This window comes from Pseudonaja textilis, chromosome 3 (genome assembly GCF_049901715.1).
Source record: "Pseudonaja textilis isolate UNSWEBS1 chromosome 3, rPseTex1.2, whole genome shotgun sequence".
NCBI lineage: Eukaryota > Metazoa > Chordata > Lepidosauria > Squamata > Elapidae > Pseudonaja > Pseudonaja textilis.
Window position 1 is genome coordinate 140721922 of NC_141992.1, and position 22784 is coordinate 140744705.

Here is a 22784-nt window from a genome sequence, read left to right on the forward strand (position 1 = left end):
AAATACACACACTCTCAAGGTTTGGAATCAAAGTTGCAATATATGGTTACTTTTCAGAGTCTTAACACAAACAAAACCCTAGCCAAACAAAAACAGATCGTGGAGATGCTTTCAAACAGAGGGTTTTTTTTTTTTTGTAAATTTGGCAACTTTTAAGACTGGTGGACTTCAACTCCCAGAATTCCCCAGCCAGCCTGTGCTGGGCTGAGCAATTCTGGGAATTAAACTCCACCAATCCTACAAGAAGTTACCAAGTTTGGCGATCCTTGATTTTAAAACAGAGGTCTCCAAACTTGGCAACTTTAAGACTTGTGGACTTCAACTCCCAGAATTCCCCAGCCAGCCTGTGCTGGGCTGAGCAATTCTGGGAATTAAACTCCACCAATCCTACAAGAAGTTACCAAGTTTGGCGATCCTTGGTTTTAAAACAGAGGTCTCCAAACTTGGCAACTTTAAGACTTGTGGACTTCAACTCCCAGAATTCCCCAGCCAGCTGGGAGTTGAATTCTGGGAGTTGAAGTCCACAAGTCTGGGAGTTGAAGTCCGCTATGCTGGCTGGGGAATTCTGGGAGTTGAAGTCCACAAGTCTTAAAGTTGCCAAGTTCGAGGACCCCTGCATTAAAAAGTCTCTTCCCAGCAACTGATATACCCCGCTCTTTTTCAAAGCCCTCTCTCTTTACGATGCAAGCCCCATTATAACCCGCTAAGCAACCCAATTCGGTCGTTAGCTGACCAATTATGTCATTTAACCGCAAAGCGAGGCAACGCCCCGCCCCCTCCCTCCCTCCCGCCCCCCCCCCCCTCCCGGTGGCCGGGAGCGGGACTCGCTCTCGCATTTGGAAACGGGCGAAAGCTGGAAAAGGGGGAGGCGGGTTGGCGGTGGTGGTGGTGGTGGTGGGTGAGAAGGGGTGGGGGGTGGGGTGAGGGGCGGGAGGTCGGAGGCGGGGCTCTCTACGTGCTGCGGGCCCGCCTTCCTATTGAGTCAGAGGCGCGTTTGCGGAGCTGCCTAAGAAAGCGATTGTAACAACCAGAAGCCCGGAGAAGCGGAGCGAGGCTTTCAAAGGCGGGCGTTGAGATTGCAACGCGCCCGGGAGAGAAAGTAAAAGAATCTTGGGAGGCTGAACGTTCCAAAGAAGTTACATTCCAGGGCGGGAGGCAGGCAAGGCGAGCCCTTTGATATACAAACGGCTGGCCGAGAGAAGCTCGCCTTTTCTCACGGAGGCGGTGGTGGATCTTTGCCGCCCTTCTTGGAGGGGTGGGGGTGGGGGGGCGGCCGAAGAAGAAGAGGAGAAAGTCCGGGGGGGGGGGTTTCTTTTCTTTTTCTTTCTTTTTTTTTTTAAAGCGGGGGCAAAGAAAATGAATCGGAGTTTTAATAAATCGCAGAGTCTGCGGTATTTCGGTTACGGCGCGGTGGAAGTTAAAAGCAAGGTAAGAGGACGGCACACTTGCTTCTCGCCTGAATCAGCTCTCCTGCTTCTCCGGTACCTTTCCTCCCTCCCCCCAACTCCCTCAACACGCCCCCCCTCCTTTTATTATTTATGATGATGATGATGATGATGATGATGATTAATGAATGAAGAGTCTCCTCCTGCCTTCTCTTGTTTCGACCTCCTCCCCCTCCTCTGAACTCTCCGCCCGAAAGAAGAAAAACTTATTCGGGCAGCAGCTCTCTCTCTCTTTTTTTTTAAATTAAAAAAAAAAGTCGCTTGCTTTCGATTTAAGAAAGGAATATCAAATTTCGCCCCTTCTATCGCCCCCGCCTACTTAAGGATGGATAGGGCTTTCTCCCTTTCCATCCGTAAGGATTCTTAAATTTAAAGAAGAAAAAACAAAAACAAAAAACCGCCTCTGGACAAACTTCTTCCGTGATCTGCGGGGCAACCTTGGTCGGGTATTTCTCCTCCACCCCTTTCGCCCCCCCTCCCCCGTTTGGTATATTGACTGTCTCGAATCTGGAGGCCGGTGTCTATTAGCCGGTAGCTGCTGGCTTGGAGGTTGCCTGGTTTGAGCCGAGCCCGGCGATGACCGTGGCACGTTTCTTCTGGCTGTTCCTAACAAAAGGCAGCGCGAGGGCTTGGATTCCGAGGGAAGAAGGCGAGGCGATCGGCCGAGGCACGTTAGTTAGGCTCGCTCGCTCGCTCGTTTTTTTGGGGGGTGGGGGGTGGGGGGGAATTACTGAACTACTGAACCCGAAAGGGCCCGTCAGAAGGCTGGACTAGACGGGATGCTGAAGAGCCTCCCCCTCCTCAAAAACCATCCCTTGCGTAGAAGGGAGCGAAATGTTGCTCCTTTTGCTCACCCCCTCGCATTGTTCCTCCTAACTTCCCCCCAAAAAGTGCTTTGTCTTTGAGACAGTGTCTATAGACGCAGGAAGGATGGCTGGAAGAGCGAAAGGCAAAAAAGAGTAGAGCCCTTGCTTCGGGTCCCACTCCTGTCCCGACCGCCTCCTTTCTCCCCCTTCTTAACATCATCTTTTCGCCAGCGGCGGCGGTTCCAGTCGCTGCTTTTTGACCGACTCCAGTCAGCCTGGGATTAAATCCCATTTGGGGGCCGCCCCAATGCTTCAAGGAAACCTTCGCCTGCCTGCCGTTTTCGACTGTCGCCTTGCCTTGTTTTTCAGCGCCGCGGACTCGCTCACCCATCGTGTTTAAACTTGTTTGGGAAAGTTGCATCCTCGTCTTTGTTGCACCTTTGGCTTTCTCTCCCCCCCCCGCTCCACTCCCCGGAGCTGCCTGGATTATCTTTATAAACTTTCTCCCTTCCCTTTTATTGGAAAGGACGGCGGGAAGATTGGGGGGGCGGGGGCGGGGGACCACAGAGAGAAGGGATTCGTTTCTCCAAAGTTGCGATGGTCTGGAAAGATGGAGAGGAGGCTGGCTTAGACCTCATCCCGCATCTTTTTACAGTGGTGCGTCTGTGTGTTTTGTAGGTCTCTCTGCACTTTCCCCAAATAACTCTACAACTCGAGCACTTTAGGGGAATACTGCATTGAAGCCCATCCTGCTTTCGCTGCCTCTTGATCCAGGCCTGCTCAAGGGCAGTGGGGTGTATAAACCAACCATCTGAAACATAGGTTTGGTGGAAGGCAGGTCTTCTTTCTTTGGAGCTAATGGTTTTTTTTCTCCCCAGAGCAAAAAGGAGGTCCATATGCCAACAGCTGCGTTTCAAAGTTTAATTTAGTTTGGTGGGGGGGGGGGGCAGACACCCCCATCCCAACATAAACATGTTCTTGATCCTGGCAGGATTGGAAGCGCACCACCCTTGGGGTCTGTCCATATTTGGGAACAATGCAATTCTCAAGTCCTATCAGGCTACTGTGTCTCTGTTGATGCGATGATCCCCAAATCCTGTGTTACCTATGTAGTGTAAAAGACTGTATCCTGTTGGCTTCTCTGAAGGGGCTTGCCGAATAATATTCCATGCCATTATTTCCATAAAGAGGGAACATTGGTTCTGTATCTTTCTCATTTACTCCTCGACGTACCCCTACAATCGAACCCAAAACTTCTGTTGCCCAGCAAGAAGACGCTTATTAAGAGAGGTTTGCCCCATTTTACAACCAGTTGTTAAGTGAATCATTGCAGTTGTTAAGTTAATAACCTGGCATCTGGCTTCCCCGTTGGTTTTGCTTGACAGAAGTTCCCAGAAGGGAATCAAAAGTGATCCCAGGGACACTGCAGCTGGTTGCCAAGCATTCTGAATTTTGATCATGGGGATGCTACAACGCTGAAGTGTGAAAAATGGCCCTAAGTCACTTTTTTCCAACAATGTTGTAACTTGGAAGGGTCACTTAATGAAGGGTTGTAAGTCGGGAACTACCATGTATCTATTACAAGTGTCTTTTTTTGTCTCCTCTGGCCGTTCCGCATTTTCCTAGGTGAAACACATGCTTAACTTGGAAAGTATTCCGTTCCTGGGAAGAACTTCCAATCCCTTTATGTTTTTTTTTTCCAAGCTGTGTGCCTTCTTAGATGTAGAAACCTAAACTCTCCCTATATCCGGGCAAACTGGTTTGAAATTATGGGTGTTGAAGAGAGAGGGAGGGCAGGACTTGAAGAAGAAGGTGCCTTTAATCTAGGACTGTTTAAAGAGATGGAAACCCTTTTCTGTCAACCTGGTAAGAGTTTTGACTTGACAACTAGGGAGAACTTGAAGGACACACTCATTGCCAAGGCACTACCCATTACCAGAGCATGAGGAGACCTGCTTGGGGCTCTGCTGTTGCCACGGTGAGAATGTCTTCCCTTGTGTCACACCAAATCACTTGCCTCCAAAGCCTGTGTATGATCTAAGCAAGTTTGTACTCATAGCATTAGGGCCTTGGGAGGAGTCTGTTCAGGCTGAGGAAGCTAATTCCCTTGTTCCTTGCAGGACTCTAAATCACGGGTCTCTGACCGTGGCAACTTTAAGCCTGAAGGACTTCAACTTCCCGAATTCTGGGAGTTGAAGTCCTGCAGGCTTAAAGTTGCCAAGGTCGGAGGCCCCTGGTCTAGACAACATCTTAGATAGCCAATTCTACCCATTTAAAATTCCACTACTGAATGCTCTTGTTGATATACTTTAAGTGTTACACAACATTTAAGCTTTGCATGGTATAATAATGTTGCCCTTAATAAGCATATTTTCCCAAGATAGGCCTATCCATTCATTCCAATCACCAAATTATCCGATTATAGACTAGAGAAGACATAGCTGTCAATCACTCATGTACACTTACTGTTTGACTTACTCCTTCTGTATTGCGACTATATATTTTGGGAGATCTGACTGATTACAAATTCATTTACTGCTGGACATTAGGCACAAGTAGAAATATCTTCACATATCAATGACTCAAACCTTTCAAATTGTGCGAGTTGAAGTCCTCCAGCCTTAAACTTGCCAAGGGGCATGGTATAAGCGCACCAACGTGCCTACTGTCCCTGTCCTATTGTTTCTTTTATTTTTTATTTTTCTTATATGTATCCATTTCATGTATTCATAACTATGTTTATACTTATACCCATTATCTTATAATCGCTTGACAAAATAAAATAAAATAAATAAGATAAAGGGTGGAGATCCCTGCTCTAAACCGAACACGATTATTAAAAGAGAGCATACCAGTTCTTTGGGCAACTGGTTCTACTGCCAAACTTTTCTTAATACAGGTGATAAACCCCAATGGGGCCCAAAGTTTTTCTGTGGTTAAGTGAGATTGTTCTTAAGTGAGCTTTGCTCCGTGTTACCTCTTTTAAGTTGCGTTGCAGTCGATATGATTGTTGATCGATGGGCTTCCCCATTGACTTGGCTTGCCAGAAGGTTGCAGAAGGTGACGCCGCAACCGCCATAAATACACGCCAATTGCCAAGCATCCAAATTTTGATCACGTGACCCTGGGGAATGCTGCAATGGTTGTAAATACAAAAAACATTCATCTGTCATTCCCCCCTCCCCCCCCCAGTGCTTTTGTAATTTCGAACAGTCGTTAAAAGGTATGGATATAAGTTGAAGACTATCTGTAATAGGAAGTTTCCTTTCCTCCACTGCCCACATTTGGTCAGGCTATGTCTTCTTGTAACTTAAACATATTCCAGGCAGTCCTTGACTTACAATGGCTCATTTAGTGACCATTCAAAGTTACGACAGCACTGGAAAAAAAGTGACTCATGACCGTTTTGCACATTTACAATGGTTCAAGCATCCCCCGTGGTCACATGACCCAAACTCAGATGTTTGGCAACCGACTCATATTTATAACAGTTTCAGTGTCCCTGTCATGCCCCTGTTGAAGACTGACTCCGAGGGAGAGGAGGAACAGCTGACAGGGAGTGGAAGTGTGGCTCCGGAGGTGGTGGAGGAGGCTGGGGAAGGGCAGAGGCCGCTGGTCAGTCAGAGGAAGACCCAGGCCCATCCCCTCTCCATCCTAGGGCATGCAGGGAGGAGAGGATAAGGAAGAGATATGAATGGCGTGGTATATGGGGGATCCTCTACATGGGCTGCAGCTGTGAGAACTGGTTAAAAGGACGGACATGCGTATGGGCCAGTGCTGGAAACAAAGCATGGAAATATATCTAGTCTGTTGTTTTTCTCTGACTTTGGCGTCCTTCCCAGTGTGTGTTCCGATATCTGTGGATGTCTTCAAGCCCTTATCTTGCCTGGTTCCCTTGATTGCTTCAGCGTGGTTTGTGTTGTTTTTACTCTTTATAATTTATAGGCATTTTTAGTTTAAAATGGCATTTCCTCCTTTTTGTAACTGCTTGTGGGGGAGGGTTTTTTTGTCTGCAGTCAAGGATATTTGGAGCTTTGAAGCAAAGTGAAGGAATAAAAGAGGATTCACCTGTTTTCGTGACTGTGTTTATTTTGTATCCCACCCTGGGTCATCACAGTCCCAGAGTCCTGTGATGCCCATTTAGTGACTTTTGGACAGGCGCAACCAAAGGGAAAGCCAGATTCGCTGAACAGCCAGGTTAGTAACTTAAGAGCTGTGGTGACTTAACTACTGCGGCAAGGCAGGTCGTAAAATGGAGCAAAACTCACCTAGCAAATGTCTTACTTAGCAACATAAATTTTGGGCTCGACCGTGGTCGTAAGTCGAGGACCACCTGTATTCTAGATATTGCATTCTGTAATGAGAGGGAACAGGCCTGTGTGACACCCCCTCAGCTGGGGTGGTGGGCTTCAAAAACTTTAGCAAGGGGTTCTGTGCTCGGTTTCTGGGTGGGCGTGGCCAGGATGGGCATGGCCTAGTCGGCCTCCAGTATCCCCAGTGGGGAGTGTTTGCCTTCCCTGGGCTCCGGAGGCTCTCTGAAAGTTGGAAACAGACCCATTTCTGGCCTTCCTGAACTTCCAGGAGGCCTGTTTTTTGCCCTCCCCGAGCCGCGCCCTGCACTTAGCTCCATCCAAAACGGGCCACATGGGGACTCCGGGGAGGGGAGGGGTGGAGTGGGCTAGGTGGGGCCAGCCAGGAGTGGGATTTGGAGGTTCTCCAAACTGCACAGAATCTTAGCTAGGGGCTTCCCGAACCCCTGCGAACCCCCAGCGGCCCACCCCCTGCCCCTCAGGGACTTAAAAGAGTGTTATCATACCTTCTCAAGGTTAAACACAGCTGCTTACTTTAATTTCTCTTGATTGGGCTTATTTTGTAGTCCCCTGGCCTTCCTCCGTGCCCTTCTCTGATTCTGATCCAGTTTCTCTTGAGTCCTGAAGGCAGACGTCTCCAAATGTGGCAACTTTAAGACTTGTGGACTTCAACTCCCAGAATTCCCCAGTCAGCCATGCAAATGGATGCACTCGCCATTTCTGACCTCTTGCCAGCTTTCCCATTAGCTTTCATGGCCAGAAGCAGGCGGTGTCGATGGTAAATGGCAGTCACATGACTGTGGGGTGCTGCGGCCATTATAATTGCAAGCTGGTTGCCAAGCGCCCAAATTGCAATTGGATGGAAGTTGCGATGGCCCCAACTTTGAGATCCCCTTGTAAGCTTCCTTGTTCAGTGCTGTCAGAACTTCAAACGGTTGCTTAACGAAGGGCCATTACCAAGGGCTACGGGTGGTCCTCGACTTACGACCACCGTTAAGCTCAAAATGTCCAGCTGCTAAGCGCAGGCTTGCCCCGTTTTGCGACCATTCTCACCACAGTTGTTAAGTGAATCTGGCTTCCCCCATTGACTTGGCTTGTCGGAAGGTCGCAAAAGGGGAATCCCAGGACCCTGGGACACTGCAACCCGTCATAAATATGAATCATTGGCCAAGCATCTGAATGTTGACCATGGGGATGCTGCAACAACCTCATGAAAAATGGTTGTATGGCACAGTGCTGTTGTAACTCCAAATGGTCACTAAATGGGCTGAAAAACAGCTTCTATCCCAGGGCAATAGCTCTTTTGAATTCCGTTGTATAGTGCAGTGTTGGTGCGGTTTCTGGGGGTTTCCGGTTCAATGTGTGAAGGATGTGTGTTTGTGTTTATTTTCATGGTCATGGTCACAATGTGCACTGAAGATGGTGTTTGATTGCATTGTACGAGGTGCAATGCCAATAAAGTAAACTAAACTAAACTAAACTAAATGAATGGTTGTTAAGTCGAGGACTTACCTGGTACTTGTATACCAAACTGACTCTCTACATTTAATTTTACGTGGACGGTTAGATGGACACTTTCCCCTAATATTCCTGATTTCCACAACGTTGTATTTCCTGTCCATTAAGATCAGGCAAAAGATAGGTCCATGATGGGGAACCTATGGCATGCATGCTGGCAGTGGCACGAAAAGCCACCTGTCCAGGCACACCAGCCATCTCCCAATTGCTCTTCCGGTTTCCGATGCATGTATGTGCACCAGTCAGCTGGTCTTCGTGAGTGCATGCGCACCAGAAACTGGAAGCTCAGCTTCCTAGTGCACACATATGTGCCAGGGAGCTGCTCTTCCGGTTTCTGGAGCTCCCCTGTGCACATGTGAGTGCTACCATTTCAGTACTCAATTCCGAAAAGGTTTGCCAATGCTGGTATAGGTGATGCTGTTAATGGCTTTGTCTGCCCTCTAAAACAGGGGTCTCCAAGCAGCAAAGCTAGCTGAGGAACTCTGGGAGTTGAAGTCCACAAGTTGCCACAGTTGAAGACCCCTGCTCTAAAAGATACCATTGTCAACAAGAACATCAAGGAAGGTCATTTCAATTTGTCTTCCAAACTCTGGGAGATGTTATCACTCTCAGGTGTTTTGGTCATTCTTAATTCTGTAGGCCTTGGCCTGTCTGCCTTCCCTTGACTGACTTATGTTCTACTTACTCTCTGCAGCCATCTGATCATCCCTGTTTTCTTTTCAACTTTTCTTGTCCTTGTAAAGGTCCCGCATCAAGTCCTTGGATTACACCACCTTTGCGTTCTGGACAGCAGAATTTAGTAGGTTGGGATTAAAATTCTCCTTCAGGCGAGATAAATGGAGATTGCAAAGTTCTGGATTTTAGTATTTGTTTTGCTATTAACAGAGCAAAGTCTTGCATTTCCCCCACACCTTCCAAGTTTGTGGATTAGAATAAATAAATATACATAGGCCGTTAATATACTAGCCTGTGATACTCTATAGTGCAACCTCCATTATCCCTGACTATATTGACAGTACTGATCGGGGGGGATGAAAGAAGTTATAATGCAAAATGTTTTGAAAGAATCTTATTGAGAAGACCATAGATCCCTGAATATATATATATATATCATATTCTGTACTAAATCATTGTTCCGTGGTTAAAAATCCTTTGTTATGTTAAAAAGGTGGGACTGCTAGCTGACTTTTCCTTCTCCCTGGAAAACAAAACTCCCTATTGATGGATAATAAATATTCTTTGACATCTGTTCTCAGTTGGGACTGGAATTTTGATTGCCAAGGGATGCAGTTGGTAAACAAGTCGCCACATGACTGGACCCAATTTGACAACTGTTTTTAACCATAGTCATTTCAGTGAATCACTGCAGTCCTTAAGTGAACCATGTGGCTATTCAGCAAACCTGAGTTCCCCAAATTGACTTGTCTTGTCAGAAAGCTGCTGGGGAGGTTGCAAACCGCAATCATGTGATTGCAAGATGCTGCAAAGATCGTAAAAGTGAGCTGGTTGCCACCTGCCCAGATTACAACCTTTTGACTGGATGGTGTGACACTCACAGCTTTAAGGATGGGGTCATAAGTCACATTTTCCAAGGCTGTGTGTTTCTTTTGTTGTTAAACAGTCCCCAAGTTAAAAACCATCTGCAGGAGCCAATCTGAGTTGGTCCCCGGGACCAGATGTTTAGTCTTCCAAACTTTCAGACTTGTGCTGGAGCCCATCCTCAGGAAACTTCTCTCTAGCAGTGTGTGTGCTTTGAGCTACTCTGTATGTGGTATTTATATGGTGCCTGTTGTGTGATTGGGGTGTTGATGGTGGGCTATTAAGTTGTAGGCTGTTGCTTCTTGGGCTGCCTAGCCCACGCTTTCTAAGTACTTGGTAAACTGTCAGCACTCCTGTTGACTGAGAAGGGAGCCGTTTCTCAGTCTTCAATCACTTCCCTGGCTGTTTTTGTGCCTGCTCGTCCAACAATCTTAGTAGCCGCAAAATTGAATGTATGTCCTTGTTCATTGCAGTGTGAAGCTACAAATGAGTTTGGATCTCCTCGTCCGACTGCTGTCTTGTGTTCTTGCCGTCTGGTAGTTAGCTTTTTCCCCATGTGTCCTACATAGGGGCAACCCATGCAGGGGATCCAGTAGATTACATTGGGAGTATCTCCCACCTCTAAGCGATCTTTACAATGCATAATTTGTCCTCGTGTGGTAGCCCCTGGGCGGTGTGCAATGCCCACTTGCAGATTTTGAAAGCTACCGTTACAATATTTTAATTCCATAATCTTTTGGAATGCAGATCGGTTGCTTTTCAAAATGGTCCATGAGCTCAAAAATGTGTGCCGTGCATGATATCATTTGAATAAATGAGTTCTTCAGGAAAATACTGGATGTTTTTAAATGCTAATGCTGAATGTATCCTTCATACTGGTTGCTTTAATTAAAATATCTTTATTAAAAAAAAACCTCTTTTTTGCTTGCTTGTGGCAAACTTTCTTTGAAGTACAAGTTAAGCTGTATTAACCTGGGCTTACTTCTTTTTACTCTTCCTGATGAATTAAATTACACAGAACTGACATTAGCTGATGGCGTGCTTTTAGATAGTTTGCTACTATAATATGAGAAGTACAGCTAGTCCTTCAACCATTTGTTTACTGACTGGTTGAGAGGTTACAGCGGCACTGAAAAAAAGTGACTTATGACTGTTTTTCACAGTTACGAATGCTACTTCCCCATGGTCACGTGATCAGAATTTGGACACTTGGCAACTGGAAAGGATTATGATGGTTGAAGGGTCATATGATCACCTTTTGTGACCTTCTGACAACCAAAGTCAATGGGAAACCAGATTTACTTAACAAGCGTGTTATTAACTTTAAGTGAGCAGTGATTCACTTAACATCTGTGGCAAGAAAGGTCACAAAGTGGGGCAAAACTCACTTAACAACCATTTCACTTAGCAACAGAAATGTTGGGTACAACTGTGGCCATAAATCAAGGACTACCCGTATCTAGCTATTACCAGGTAGCAAGAGAAAAAGCAAGTACTCTATTTCTGCCAAAATTCTTATCAGGCAAAGTGACAAATGTTTTCTAAGGATTGTCTGTGGCTGTTTGAGGGAACACAAAAGGAATATAACAGAGGCGGTACTTTATTAACTTGTGGGTTTTGATGGAATCTTCAATTTCTTATTAAAAAATGACCACAAAAATGAATGGAGGAAAAAAGTGCTTTGAAAATGAATCTGTAGTGTGAGATTGTGATACTAGGCTTGGTTTGACTTGCCTAGAAGCCAGGACAGACATTGTTTAGAAAGGTAAAGAAAATATTGTTTTGACCAAAAGCTAACATAGTTCTGTCTGATTAAGTTCACTCAACTACATTCCTAGTAAACCAGTTCTGATGATAGAGATTAGCTTGTCCTGTTTTTAGCCTTCTCTCCAGGCAGGGAAGGTATTTCTTGATGTTGTTTTGAAGGGAAAAAAAAGAACATTCAGAGGCTTGCCAATGAGAAAACATATGTATGAGAATGGATTTTTATCTCTGTTTTAATTGGCAAATCTGCTTCTTAAGCCATTTATTGTCATCCTTCTGGAAAGGCCTATCCTTTACTCTCAGTGAGCATTCTGTCAATTTCTGTTAATAGTTCAAGTATATTATTTGACTTCCTTTGAATTAAATCTCTTCAGGTTAAAAAGAAATGTAGCTACATCAGGTCTTGTGTAGAGAAAAAGTAGTTTCTTCCTTTCTTGGTGCTATAATCTGAGGAAATTTGCTGATGCCCTTCAGTCCTGCGGTGAGAGATCCGTGAGAGAAAATTTACACAAAGCAGGCTTAAGTTTGGAAATCACCTCCACAAGATCATAACTAGTCCAGTTTTAAACGGTGATCAAATAAATATGTGGATTTTAAGCCGCCGGTGACTTCTGGTCATGACTGCTGTATAGTATCTTCAGAATTAGAATCAGTAAGCTTATTGTTGGAGTAACATACGTAGGAAGATGTGATAGCCTTCCTGTTCTGCTTATCGGGCATCTGATTAGCCATTGGTAGAACAACATAGCGTTGGGTCAGGTAACCTTAATCTTATCCTGCCAGGCTTCTTTTATTTTTGTGGAGCATCAACATTGTTTTAAGTAGCACAGACTTGTATAAATCTGGATAGTTTGAGCATATCTGAGCCTGCTTATCCTAACGGGTAATAATGCTTCCCCCTTCATAATGTTCCTCTGGTTCAACTGTCATGTTTCAGTTGACCTACAGCAGTGTTGTTGGTGAACCTTTTCGGCACAGAGTAACAAAATGGGAGTGCGCACATGCACATGGGGGAGTGCCGGAAACCGGTACGCCCAAGCTCGCACGCGTAGGCGCGCCGGAAACTGGAAGAGCAGCTCCCCGGTGCATCCATTCACGCCAGCCATCTGGTCTTCCAGTTTCTGGTGTGCCTGCGTGCGTGAAGACCAGCTGGCCAGTGCACATGCGCGCCGGGGAGCTACTCTTCCAGTTTCCAGCACTCCCATGCATGCGAAGACCAGCTGGCCAGTGCACATGTGCATGCTGGAACCCAAAAGAACAATGGCTGACAGCTGGCTCTGTGTGCCACTTCCGGAGAGATGGCTCTGTGTGCCACTTCTGGAGAGATGGCTCTGTGTGACACTTCCGGCACGAGTGCTATAGGTTTGCCATCATGGACCTACGGAATATGAATCTTTCAGAAAGGTTTGAGTCATTGATATGTGAAGATATTTTTATTTGTGCCTAATGCCCAGCAATAAATGAATTTGTAATCAATCAGGTCTCCTAAAATGTATAGCCAAAATACAGAAGTAGTAAATGTACATGAGTGATTGACACCTGTGTCTTGTCTAGTCTATAACCGGAAGATTTGGTGATTGGAATTAATGAATAGGCCTGTCTTGGGAAAATATGCTTATTAAGGGCAACATTATTATAACATGCAAAGCTTAAACGTTGTGTAACACTTAAAGTATATCAACATGAGCATTCAGCAGTGATCCATCTGGAGTTTGAAATTGGTAGAATTGGCTATCTAAGATGTTGTCTAGACCAGGGGCCTCCAACCCTGGCAACTTTAAGCCTGCAGGCCTTCAACTCCCAGAATTCCCCTACTGGGGAATTCTGGGAGTTGAAGTCCTCCAGGCTTAAATTTGCCAAGGTTGGAGGCCCCTGGTCTAGACAGTGAATGAAACACACATATACCAGTAACCATCTGAAACAGCATTAGCAGGAGCAATGCAAAGGATGTGAAAGCATTAAAAACCTCAAAATGGTATCATTGGCGAGACTAGAGATAGGTCAAAATGCCACCTAGCATGTGATTCTTCTTCCTGGCAGATGTTCATGATGTCACTCTTTAAAAATTAAATGGAGGTTAGATCAACTCTAAATTGTAAGCACTAAAGCTTGTTAAAACCTGTCCTGGAAACTAGAAAGTTCAGAATGAGAGCTCACCCTTTCTTCCTTGCCCTCTAATGCTTTAGATTTTTTTTTTTTTTAAAGGTGTAAGTGGGTGCATTTTACAGCTTTCTTGGGCTTTCCCGTGTAATAGGAATACGAATCCTTGCCTTCCTCTTATGATTGAAAAACAAAAGAATTACAAACCTAAGTCAGTTCAATAATATACACTGTAACTGAAACTGGACCTTTCTGTAAGGAACTGGAAAAAAAAATACTCTCTTTGTATTCTCAAAATACAAAGTAGCTTTAGTGAAATAGTGAGAGAACAAATATCCCATGAGTGCAAGAGCGGTCGCAGAAATCTGATAACCGAATTAAGGCATTGAAAGAGCTATATTTTTCTTTTAGATGACGCGGAATATCTGCATTTTGTCCTGTCTGCTTCTGGGACTGAATTCATATTGGGAACTAAATTTTCTATGCCACCAGATGGCTAGGCTTCAAATTAGAAATGTGTCTAGATTGTAGAACTGAAGCTAACACTTTTCTTGATTATCTTGGTGGATTGGGGTGAGGTGGGCAAAGAGGATGGAGTGCCACATTGAAATTACTTTGATCACCCTAAGAACCATATCCTAGCAGTTAATTGTGGGACAATGTAGATCTGTTGTCTTATAGACAGAAATATTAATATGCAGGTGATGGTTGATAAGCTTGGTTCACATGGCACTAACAGTACAGATGGTCCTCGACGTAAGGCCTCAACCGAAATCAAAATTTGTATTTCTAAGTGAATCATTTGTAAAGTGAGTGTTGCCCCATTTGGCAACCTGCCTTGCCAGTTATTAAGTGAATCACTGCAGCTGGGAAGTTAGTAACAGGGTTGTTAAGGGAACCTGGCTTCCCCATTGACTTTGCTTGTCAGAAAGTCACAAAATCACATGTCCCCAGAACATCACAACCATCATAAATTGCCAAGATTTTGATCCCATTGCCATGGGGATGTTGCAGTGGTTGTAAATGTGAAAAACGGTCATCAGTCACTTTTTTTTAGTGCTGTTGTAACTTTCAATGGCACTAAATGACCTCACGCATTCTTAAGGGGCCCTTAAAGGGGACGTGCATAAGTGCACCAGCATACCTACCGTCCCTGTCATACTGTCCCCATTTATCAGTATTTACTTCCTTTGCTCCTGTATATAAGTTCATACTTATACTTGTTATCTTGTATATGTTTGACAAACAAATAAACAAGCAGACAAATAAATGAATCATTGTAACTCGAGGATTACCTATATTGATTTCACTGTGGCTTTGTTATATGAAGGAGCTGTTGTGTTTCACAAAGTCGGATTATGGTTTAGCAGGTATGTGAACCTGAGTATAGTGGTGAAAATGTTGGACTAGAACTGGAGCAAGCTTGGACTAAGTCCATCTCAGTCATGGTAGCACTCAGTCACTTTTGACTAGTCACTTAGCCCAGCCTAGTGTAGCTCACAGTGCTATGTTGTGATAAATTACCCTACCTCCTGGAAGAAAGTTGGGTTATGCATGTAATAAATCAGCCAGTGTTGTTTTATTCCACAAATTGTGGAATGCAAAATATTTTATCTTTTTTAAGGAGTTGATGCTTGGTATCTTTGAGATATCAAGAAAATGAAAAAAGAAAGATAGAATGGCTGTTGGGGGCATCACTTGACCGCCAGGTGAATGGGCATCTGTGGCACATTAAAAAGTTGGGCATGGAAACAGTCTAAAAAACCTGTTTGTTAGTTTTTGATATAAATATAAATCTTATAAGGCATATCTTCAGTATGAGGAGTAATCCTGAGATGGGATCAGAACAAATGCAATTATATTGTAACTGATTACTGTAGTCCTACTGTTTTCAATGAAAAATGATATTCCATTTCAAAAATGCAATAATACTTTGGAAGACACCCTTCCCCATATGAGACCTGGAATCTACATATCCTAATTGCTTTTTCCTCCCTTTAATGTCCACAATTTTAGAATAGAATAGATTAGAATTATTTTATTGGCCAAGTGTGATTGGACACACAAGGAATTTGTCTTGGTGCAAATGCTCTCAGTATACATAAAAGAAAACATACATTTGTCAAGAGTCAAGAATCATAAGGTACAAGACTTAATGATAGTCATAGGGTACATTAAGTCATAAGAATAATTTCCCACAAAATGTGAATTTGAATCCTTTAATTTGTTGAGACACTGGCTTTCCTAATAAGAAAACCGAGAAATTTGCAAGGTTGAACAATGTTTGTAGGCCTCTCTTCTGCAATTTTGGAAAGATCTTAAAAAGAGACAAAACCACCAGCTGTTATTAAAAAAAAAAACCACATGTGACTGCGCCTTTAATTGCAACTTATCTTTCAACTTTAACCATCTTTAGGTGTAGCCGTTTATTGACACATCCTTGCATGTTTTGCTATTGATGTTTGAACAAATATTTGCAACAAAATATTTGAAGCTGAACCTGTATTAAATATGACCATATTTTAATTATTGGGGTTGTTATTAATTTTTTAAAAACTGTCTTGAATTGGTGTCATTTTTTATGCATCCACTCAAAAGCCCATTTCATCCAATGAGCAGATTGACATTTGAAATTAGAGAACATGCTGATAAACAATTTTATAAAGTTTGGGATCTATTCTATCAATGGTTAGACAATAAAATATAGTAACGAAATATGTAGACTTTTAGAAAATATTAAATATATAAAGATGTATTCTTTCCTTATTATATCTACAAAATGATTTTAGGATAGATTTGGGATGATAATATGAATTGTCACAAAACAAATTAAGTAAAATATGATTATTTCTTAAAGCATGAATGAATAAAAGTATAGTCAAATGATTGATTAATAATGATACTAATGTATTTAATATTGGATTGAAAATACGGGATCGTATACAATGTAATTGTAATTGAAGACTACGAAATGGAAGCACAGAACAATTTGTCAACCAACCGGCACACTGTATGTACATATATGGAAGATGGCCTGATGTTTTTATGTTTTGTTTGTTTATGTTTGTTTTAAAAACAAATACAATTTTTTTAAAAAAATCCCATTTCATCCTACATTCATTTAAAAGAAAAGGATTAAGCTAATGAATTTAATTAAGTTATATTTAGGAGGATTTTTTTCGAGCTGAGAGCTGTGCTAGACCATCAAGATACTACATGATTTAGAGATAGTAAATCAACTGTTCTCTGCATAATTTGTGTGGGAAAGGTACCAGAATTTCAAAATATCAATTTTTTCAAGCCTCCTTAATTGTTTGTTCCTGGATGATGATGATGATGATGATGATTGTATATCCTAAGAGTTGGAATGCCAGAGTTGTAAAGGTGACCTGTAAGGATTCTTGTCGGTGTGATCAAAAGATGTCCATTTTCGTGATGTTTACATTGCTTTGGATTAAGTGAAATGTTGCTGCTTCTCTCTTTGTGTTTTTGATGCATTCAGGAATCATCTAGTTGACTGGCAACCCTTCCCTAACAAGATAGAGCAGCATCAAAGCCATGTCTGGTTTGCCTTGCTTGATAACACATTTTTTTTCTAAAGCCACTAATACAGTCTGCTAACTTAAGCTTTAATTCTGCTCCATGTAACCATGTCACGTCTGTCCTAATTTTTTTAAGTACATGGTTTCTTGAACCATATAAATTGTTAGAAAGTTTTGGCTGGGTTTTAAATAAAATAAAGAACATTTTTAACCATTACAGTACCAATCTAACAAGTCTTTGATCCGTGCTCAGAAATCAAGAACATAACTATTTTGTTGGGCATCCACTTTATTAAGAATATACCATGTTAAAAACATTCTATTTAAAAATTGAGAGACTTCTCTTGTTCTTCTGAATACTCAATAATATATGATGTTATGTAGTGTCTGAAATATGAAACCTCTGGCTTTTAGTACAAGTTAAAACATAACTGTCATACCGAAGAATTCTTTTAGATCAGGAGTGTCAAACTGGATTTCTTTGAGGGCTGGATCAGCATTGTAGTTCTCCTCTGCGGGCTGCTTGGTGGGAGGGGGGAGAGAAGGGATGGACACCCCTTGCAGCACCCTGCCAGCCAAAACAGGGCATGGCAGGCATGCATGGTCTCCATGCCCCATTTTCCGCCTGGACGGCCTTCTGCAGCACCTTGTCACCCAAAACATATCCCCCCCACCCCATTTTGGCTGGCAAAGGGATGCAGGAGGCCGTCCAGGCTAAAAATGGCGCATGGAGGCCTCACACACCTGCCATGCCTCGTTTTCACTAGCAGAGGCACCATGGACCAGTCCATTGCTATTTCCAGTTTGACACCCCTGTTCTAGATCAAGATAACTATGATTTAGAGAATTGGTGAAAATTCTAGAGTAGAAGACAAAATTTTCCTTGAGCCTGTTGCCCTCTGGATGCGATTGGTTACAGCTCTCATCTGTTCCGGTGGATCTGCTGGAATGGGGTTGGTTGGAAGGCACAGGGTTGCAGGAAAATCATTTAACCCTTTAAGAACTATCTGTTGAACAGTCACCTTTAAAATACAAATTATGGTGTTTAGGTTAAAAGAGCAACCAAGTTACCTTATGTAAGGTTGACTTATGAGTTACAACTGGTCATTTAAAAATGTTCAAAGTCGGAATGCCTACTTATGATTTAGATTCAAAACTCCGATGGCCTCCCCCCAACCCTGAAGTCACATGACTGCATTTTGAGTGCTTGGCAATAAACCAGCATTTACAGCCATTTGCAGCATCCCATGGTCATGTGATTGCAGTTTATAAGGGTGGTTTTTTTACCAAAACCAGTATTTTCTTCTAGTTTCCAGTAATAAACACCCCACAGCGAATAATAGCTTCACTTAATAACCATGGCGTTCATTCACTGCTTCAAAAAAGTCGTAAAATCAAGCACAGTCACAGGGTGACTTGCTTAACGACTAACCATAACTTACAACCGGAATCGCAGGTTCAATTACCCTTGTAAGTCAAGGATTACCTGTATATTACCTGCCTTCCATCAAGGACCTGTATACTGCACAAGCCAGAAAGAGGGCTGGGAAAATATCTACAGGTCCCTTGTATCCTGGACATAAACTGTTTCAACTTCTACCCTCAAAATGACCCTATAGGGCACTGCATGTCAAACAATTGGACACAAGGGCAGTTTTCCCCCCATGCCAGAGGTCTCCAAACTTGGCAATTATAAGACTTGTGGACTTCAATTTCTAGAAATTCTGGGTGTTGAAGTCCACAAGTCTTAAAGTTGCCAAGTTTGGGGATCCCTGCCCCATGCCATCACTCTGCTAAACAACTAATTCCCACAACCTTGTCAAACTATCCAGAAAGGCAGTATTAGCTTAATTATTCTCATCTTCCCTATTACCTATCTCTTTATCTTATTAAGACTATAACTTTGTTGCTTGTATCTTACTATTTATATTTTTTACTTACCATAGTATCCTAGTATGATTTATGTTGATTGCCTATTTATATCCCTTGACTATCACTAAGTGTTGTATCTAATGTTTTAGGATGAATGTATTTTTTACAATGACAATGATTATGATCTATCACTATTGTTGTATGTACGCTGAGAGCCGATGCACCTGAGACAAATTCCTTGTGTGTCTAATCACGCTTGGCCAATAAAGAATTCTAATTCTAATATTGCTGTTGCTCTTAAATAAAAGCAAGGTAGCAATTCTTAGTTCCTTATTTCAGATCTGGGATTGGTGTGCTTGGATTGCTGCAGGATTGTTTCATCAACAGCCAGGCCAGCAACAATTAATCTGAAACTTCTACTTTTAAATAAGTTTCCTTTTTGTACTGAATAGTTAGGACAAACCAAGACATGCATTCTGCCATTACAGTTTGTACTGATTCAAACAAATAGATGCTTTTTTTTTCCTGTCCTGGCTGCTTTGTTTACTGAAGTTGAAGTTAGTCCTTGATGTCGCTTTAAGGGTATTCTACAGTTGCCGGTACAGATTCTATAACAAAAGGTTACCTGATGCTATGATACTTCTGAAGAGTTATGGTCACTACAAGCAGTCCTCGACTTACAGCAGTTCATTTAGTGACTGTTCAAGTTTCAATGGCACTGAAAAAAGTGACCCCATTGTCATGTGCTCAAAATTCAGGTGCTTGGCAACTGACTCATATTTATGACAGTTGCAGGCAGGGCAAAACTCACTTAACAAGTATCTCACTTAGCAACAGAGATTTTGGGCTCAGTTGTGGTCGTAAGATGAGGATTACCTGTATACAACATCCACTCTGGCTGAATGTTGATAAATATAATTTAATCAAATCTAATAGATTCCCCCTCTTACCCAATGGGTCTATAATATAAATAGTTGTAAATTTTCCCTTCTCTATTACTAAATCACTATTTTAAAATCACAATCTCTTTAACAAAATACCCCAAATATAAAATTCTATTGTCTATCAATCAAATTGACCCATTGCAAAAAAAAAAAAACCCTATTAATTTGTAATACAAAAAGTTACACTCATCTTCAAAACCCTCTGTTAACAAGTCCATTGATGTATGGTATTTTCACATGCAGAAATTCCACAAATGGCTTCCAATCTCTTATACAAACTTGTCAAATTTATGTTCCCTCTGTCGATTAAAGCGTTTGGCCTGAACCACAGAAACAAGTTCCCTAGGTGTAAAATTGACTGCATCCTCCATTAATTGGTCTCATTGTCCGGTATTCTGTAATCTGTTCTTTTACTACATGAAAATGATTGAGTGTGAATCTGTTGGAACACACCAGGGTGCTTCTGTCTTCTTCAATACCTCTCTAAAGTGGAATAAAAGAAAGTTGCATGTTGATGCCTGTCCCTTTTTTAGTTCCATATGAATTTCTGGTTGCGTACTCTGTCAAAATCTGATTTTCACCCCGTTCCTATGCTGCCCAATAGATCTGTCTCATTCTATTGTATGTGGATAATGCAGCTATCCTCTTTAAGCCCAAGTGGGCTTTACTATGAAGAGTAAAGTCTAGTCATCAATCACAACAGAACAATAGCTGTATTTTTTTTTTTTAAAAAAAAAGACCTGCTGGTCGCATGGAGCTTGGCAAATTCAGCCCCAGGCATTAAAATATCTGAATGTCTCTTTTCAAACCTCAGCTACATGGAACAAACAATTAAGGGCTGCTTCCATATGGGCCCATTAGTCTCAGGAGTGCCATTCTGTGCCATCAAACTGTATAACACAGCTGGGATAAAGACCTATACAGCCCAGATAATGAATTATTTGGCTTATGGTATTCGGATCTGTAATTAGAACTTGGGACTTTTCAAAGCTGTTTAGTCTAAATGAATACAATAGAATAGAATAACAGAGTTGGAAGGGACCTTGGAGGTCTTCTAGTCCAACCCCCTGCCTAGGCAGGAAACCCTACAACACTTTAGACAAATGGTTACCCAACATTTTAAAAAACTTCCAGTGTTGGAGCATTCACAACTTCTGGAGGCAAGTTGTTCCACTGATTAATTGTTCTAACTGTCAGGAAATTTCTCCTTAGTTCTAAGTTTCTTCTCTTCTTGATTCGTTTCCATGCTTCTTGTCCTGCCCTCAGGTGCTTTGGAGAATAGCTTGACTCCCTCTTCTTTGTGGCATCCCCTGAGATATTGGAATGCTGCTATCATGTCTCCCCTAGTCCTTCTTTTCATCAAACTAGACATACCCAGTTGCTATAACCGTTCTTTGTATGTTTTAGCCTCTAGTCCCCTAATCATCTTTGTTGCTCTTCTCTGCACTCTTTCTGGAGTCTCAATATCTTTTTTACATCATGGCAACCAAAACTGAATGCAGTATTCCAAGTGCGACCTAACCAAGGCATAATAAAGTGGTCTTGATTCTATCCCTCTGTTTATGCAGCCTGTGTGTTGTTGTTTTTGGCAGCTGCTGGCTCATATTTAAAGGTTGTCCACTAGGACTCCAAGATCCCTCTCACAGTTTAAGTTAAATGTTTAAGAGCTTTGTTACAAGTTTCCTGCTGCATTTGCAAGTCTTTGTTGAGGCTGGAACCTAGCTTAATTTCTCTAGAGGCTCACATGTAGCTTTGTTGCTTGAGATCTTGTCTTAATCTTCTTTGAAAGTTCCCTGTCCCTCCGATCACCCTGACTTTCAAGACAACTTGTCATGGCCCTGTTAGAATCTGACTCAGAGGGAGAGGAGGAACAGCCGACAGGGAGTGAGAGTGTGGCTCCGAAGGTTGTGGAGGAAACTGGGGAAGGGCACATGCCGGCTGGGCATTCAGAGGAAGATCCAGGCCCACCCCTCTTCATCCTAGAGCACGCAGGGAGGAGCGGATAAGGGAGAAACGTGAATGGCGTGGTCTACAGGGGAGGAAAGGGCCTTGATCCTCTTCATTGGCTGCAGCTGTGAGGACTGTTTAAAAGGACAAACTGCGTATGGGCCAGTGCTGGAAGCAAAGCATGAAAATATTTATAGTCTGTCAGTTCTTATCTGAATTCTAGCATCCTTCCCACTGTGTGTATTTCAATATCTGTGGATGTCTTCAAGTCTTTATCCTGCCTTATCTCATTAACTCTTCAGTGTGGTTTGTGTTGTTGTTTTTTCTATCTATAATTTATATGTATTTTGAGTTTGAATAGAAGTTCTTCCTTTTCGCAACTCTTTGTGGGGGAGATTTTTCTCCAGTCAATGATAATTGGACCTTTAAAGCCAAGTTGAAAGAATTAAAGGGTCTTCACCTGTTCTTGTGACTTTGTTGCTTTTGTATCCCACCCTGGGTCATCACACAACTTCTTGTGATTATGAATATCCGGATACATTTGGATCTAGAATTTTGTAGCCTATCTGGCCAATGCTTAGCTTCAGCTGACTTTTTCAAGAACCTTGACAAGACATGAAATAAGAAGGTTGACCACATTCTGCAGAAAGATGTTCGTTGTGTTTAGATCAGGCTTGTTTGGAATATTTTGTTTCTAAACGCAAATTATTTTGCCAATACTTTATGGGCAAAATCATAGGAGAGCCTTTATTCTTGCAAGATCTGATGTGCTATTATGATTTCCAGAAAGGAGATTCAACAGTACAATAGTGCAAGAATACATTTGCCTCTTGACAAGGAGAAAGTTGATCAGTCTCTTGTGTGTTGTTTCACTGTTCTTCCTATGTAATTTGTCAAGAAAGTTTAAGAAGCTAAAGAAGAGAAACTACTCCTTTTTTTTTTTCCTTAATGGGTAGGCCACTTCCAGAACAATTACAAAATCTGGCTCAATTTCTAT

General features: G+C 42.5%; 1 protein-coding gene across 1 annotated transcript in view; it reads left to right on the top strand.

Annotated features, from left to right (window-relative positions):
* Nucleotides 1-949: 949 nt before the first annotated feature.
* The window catches only part of PARD6G (par-6 family cell polarity regulator gamma), an 85237-nt gene continuing 63402 nt past the window's right edge, over nucleotides 950-22784 (top strand). Inside the window, exon 1 of the mRNA XM_026699500.2 lies at nucleotides 950-1428. Within this exon, the coding sequence (XP_026555285.1) occupies nucleotides 1357-1428 (72 nt within the window). The 5' untranslated portion in view covers nucleotides 950-1356. The remainder of the gene's footprint in view (nucleotides 1429-22784) is intronic.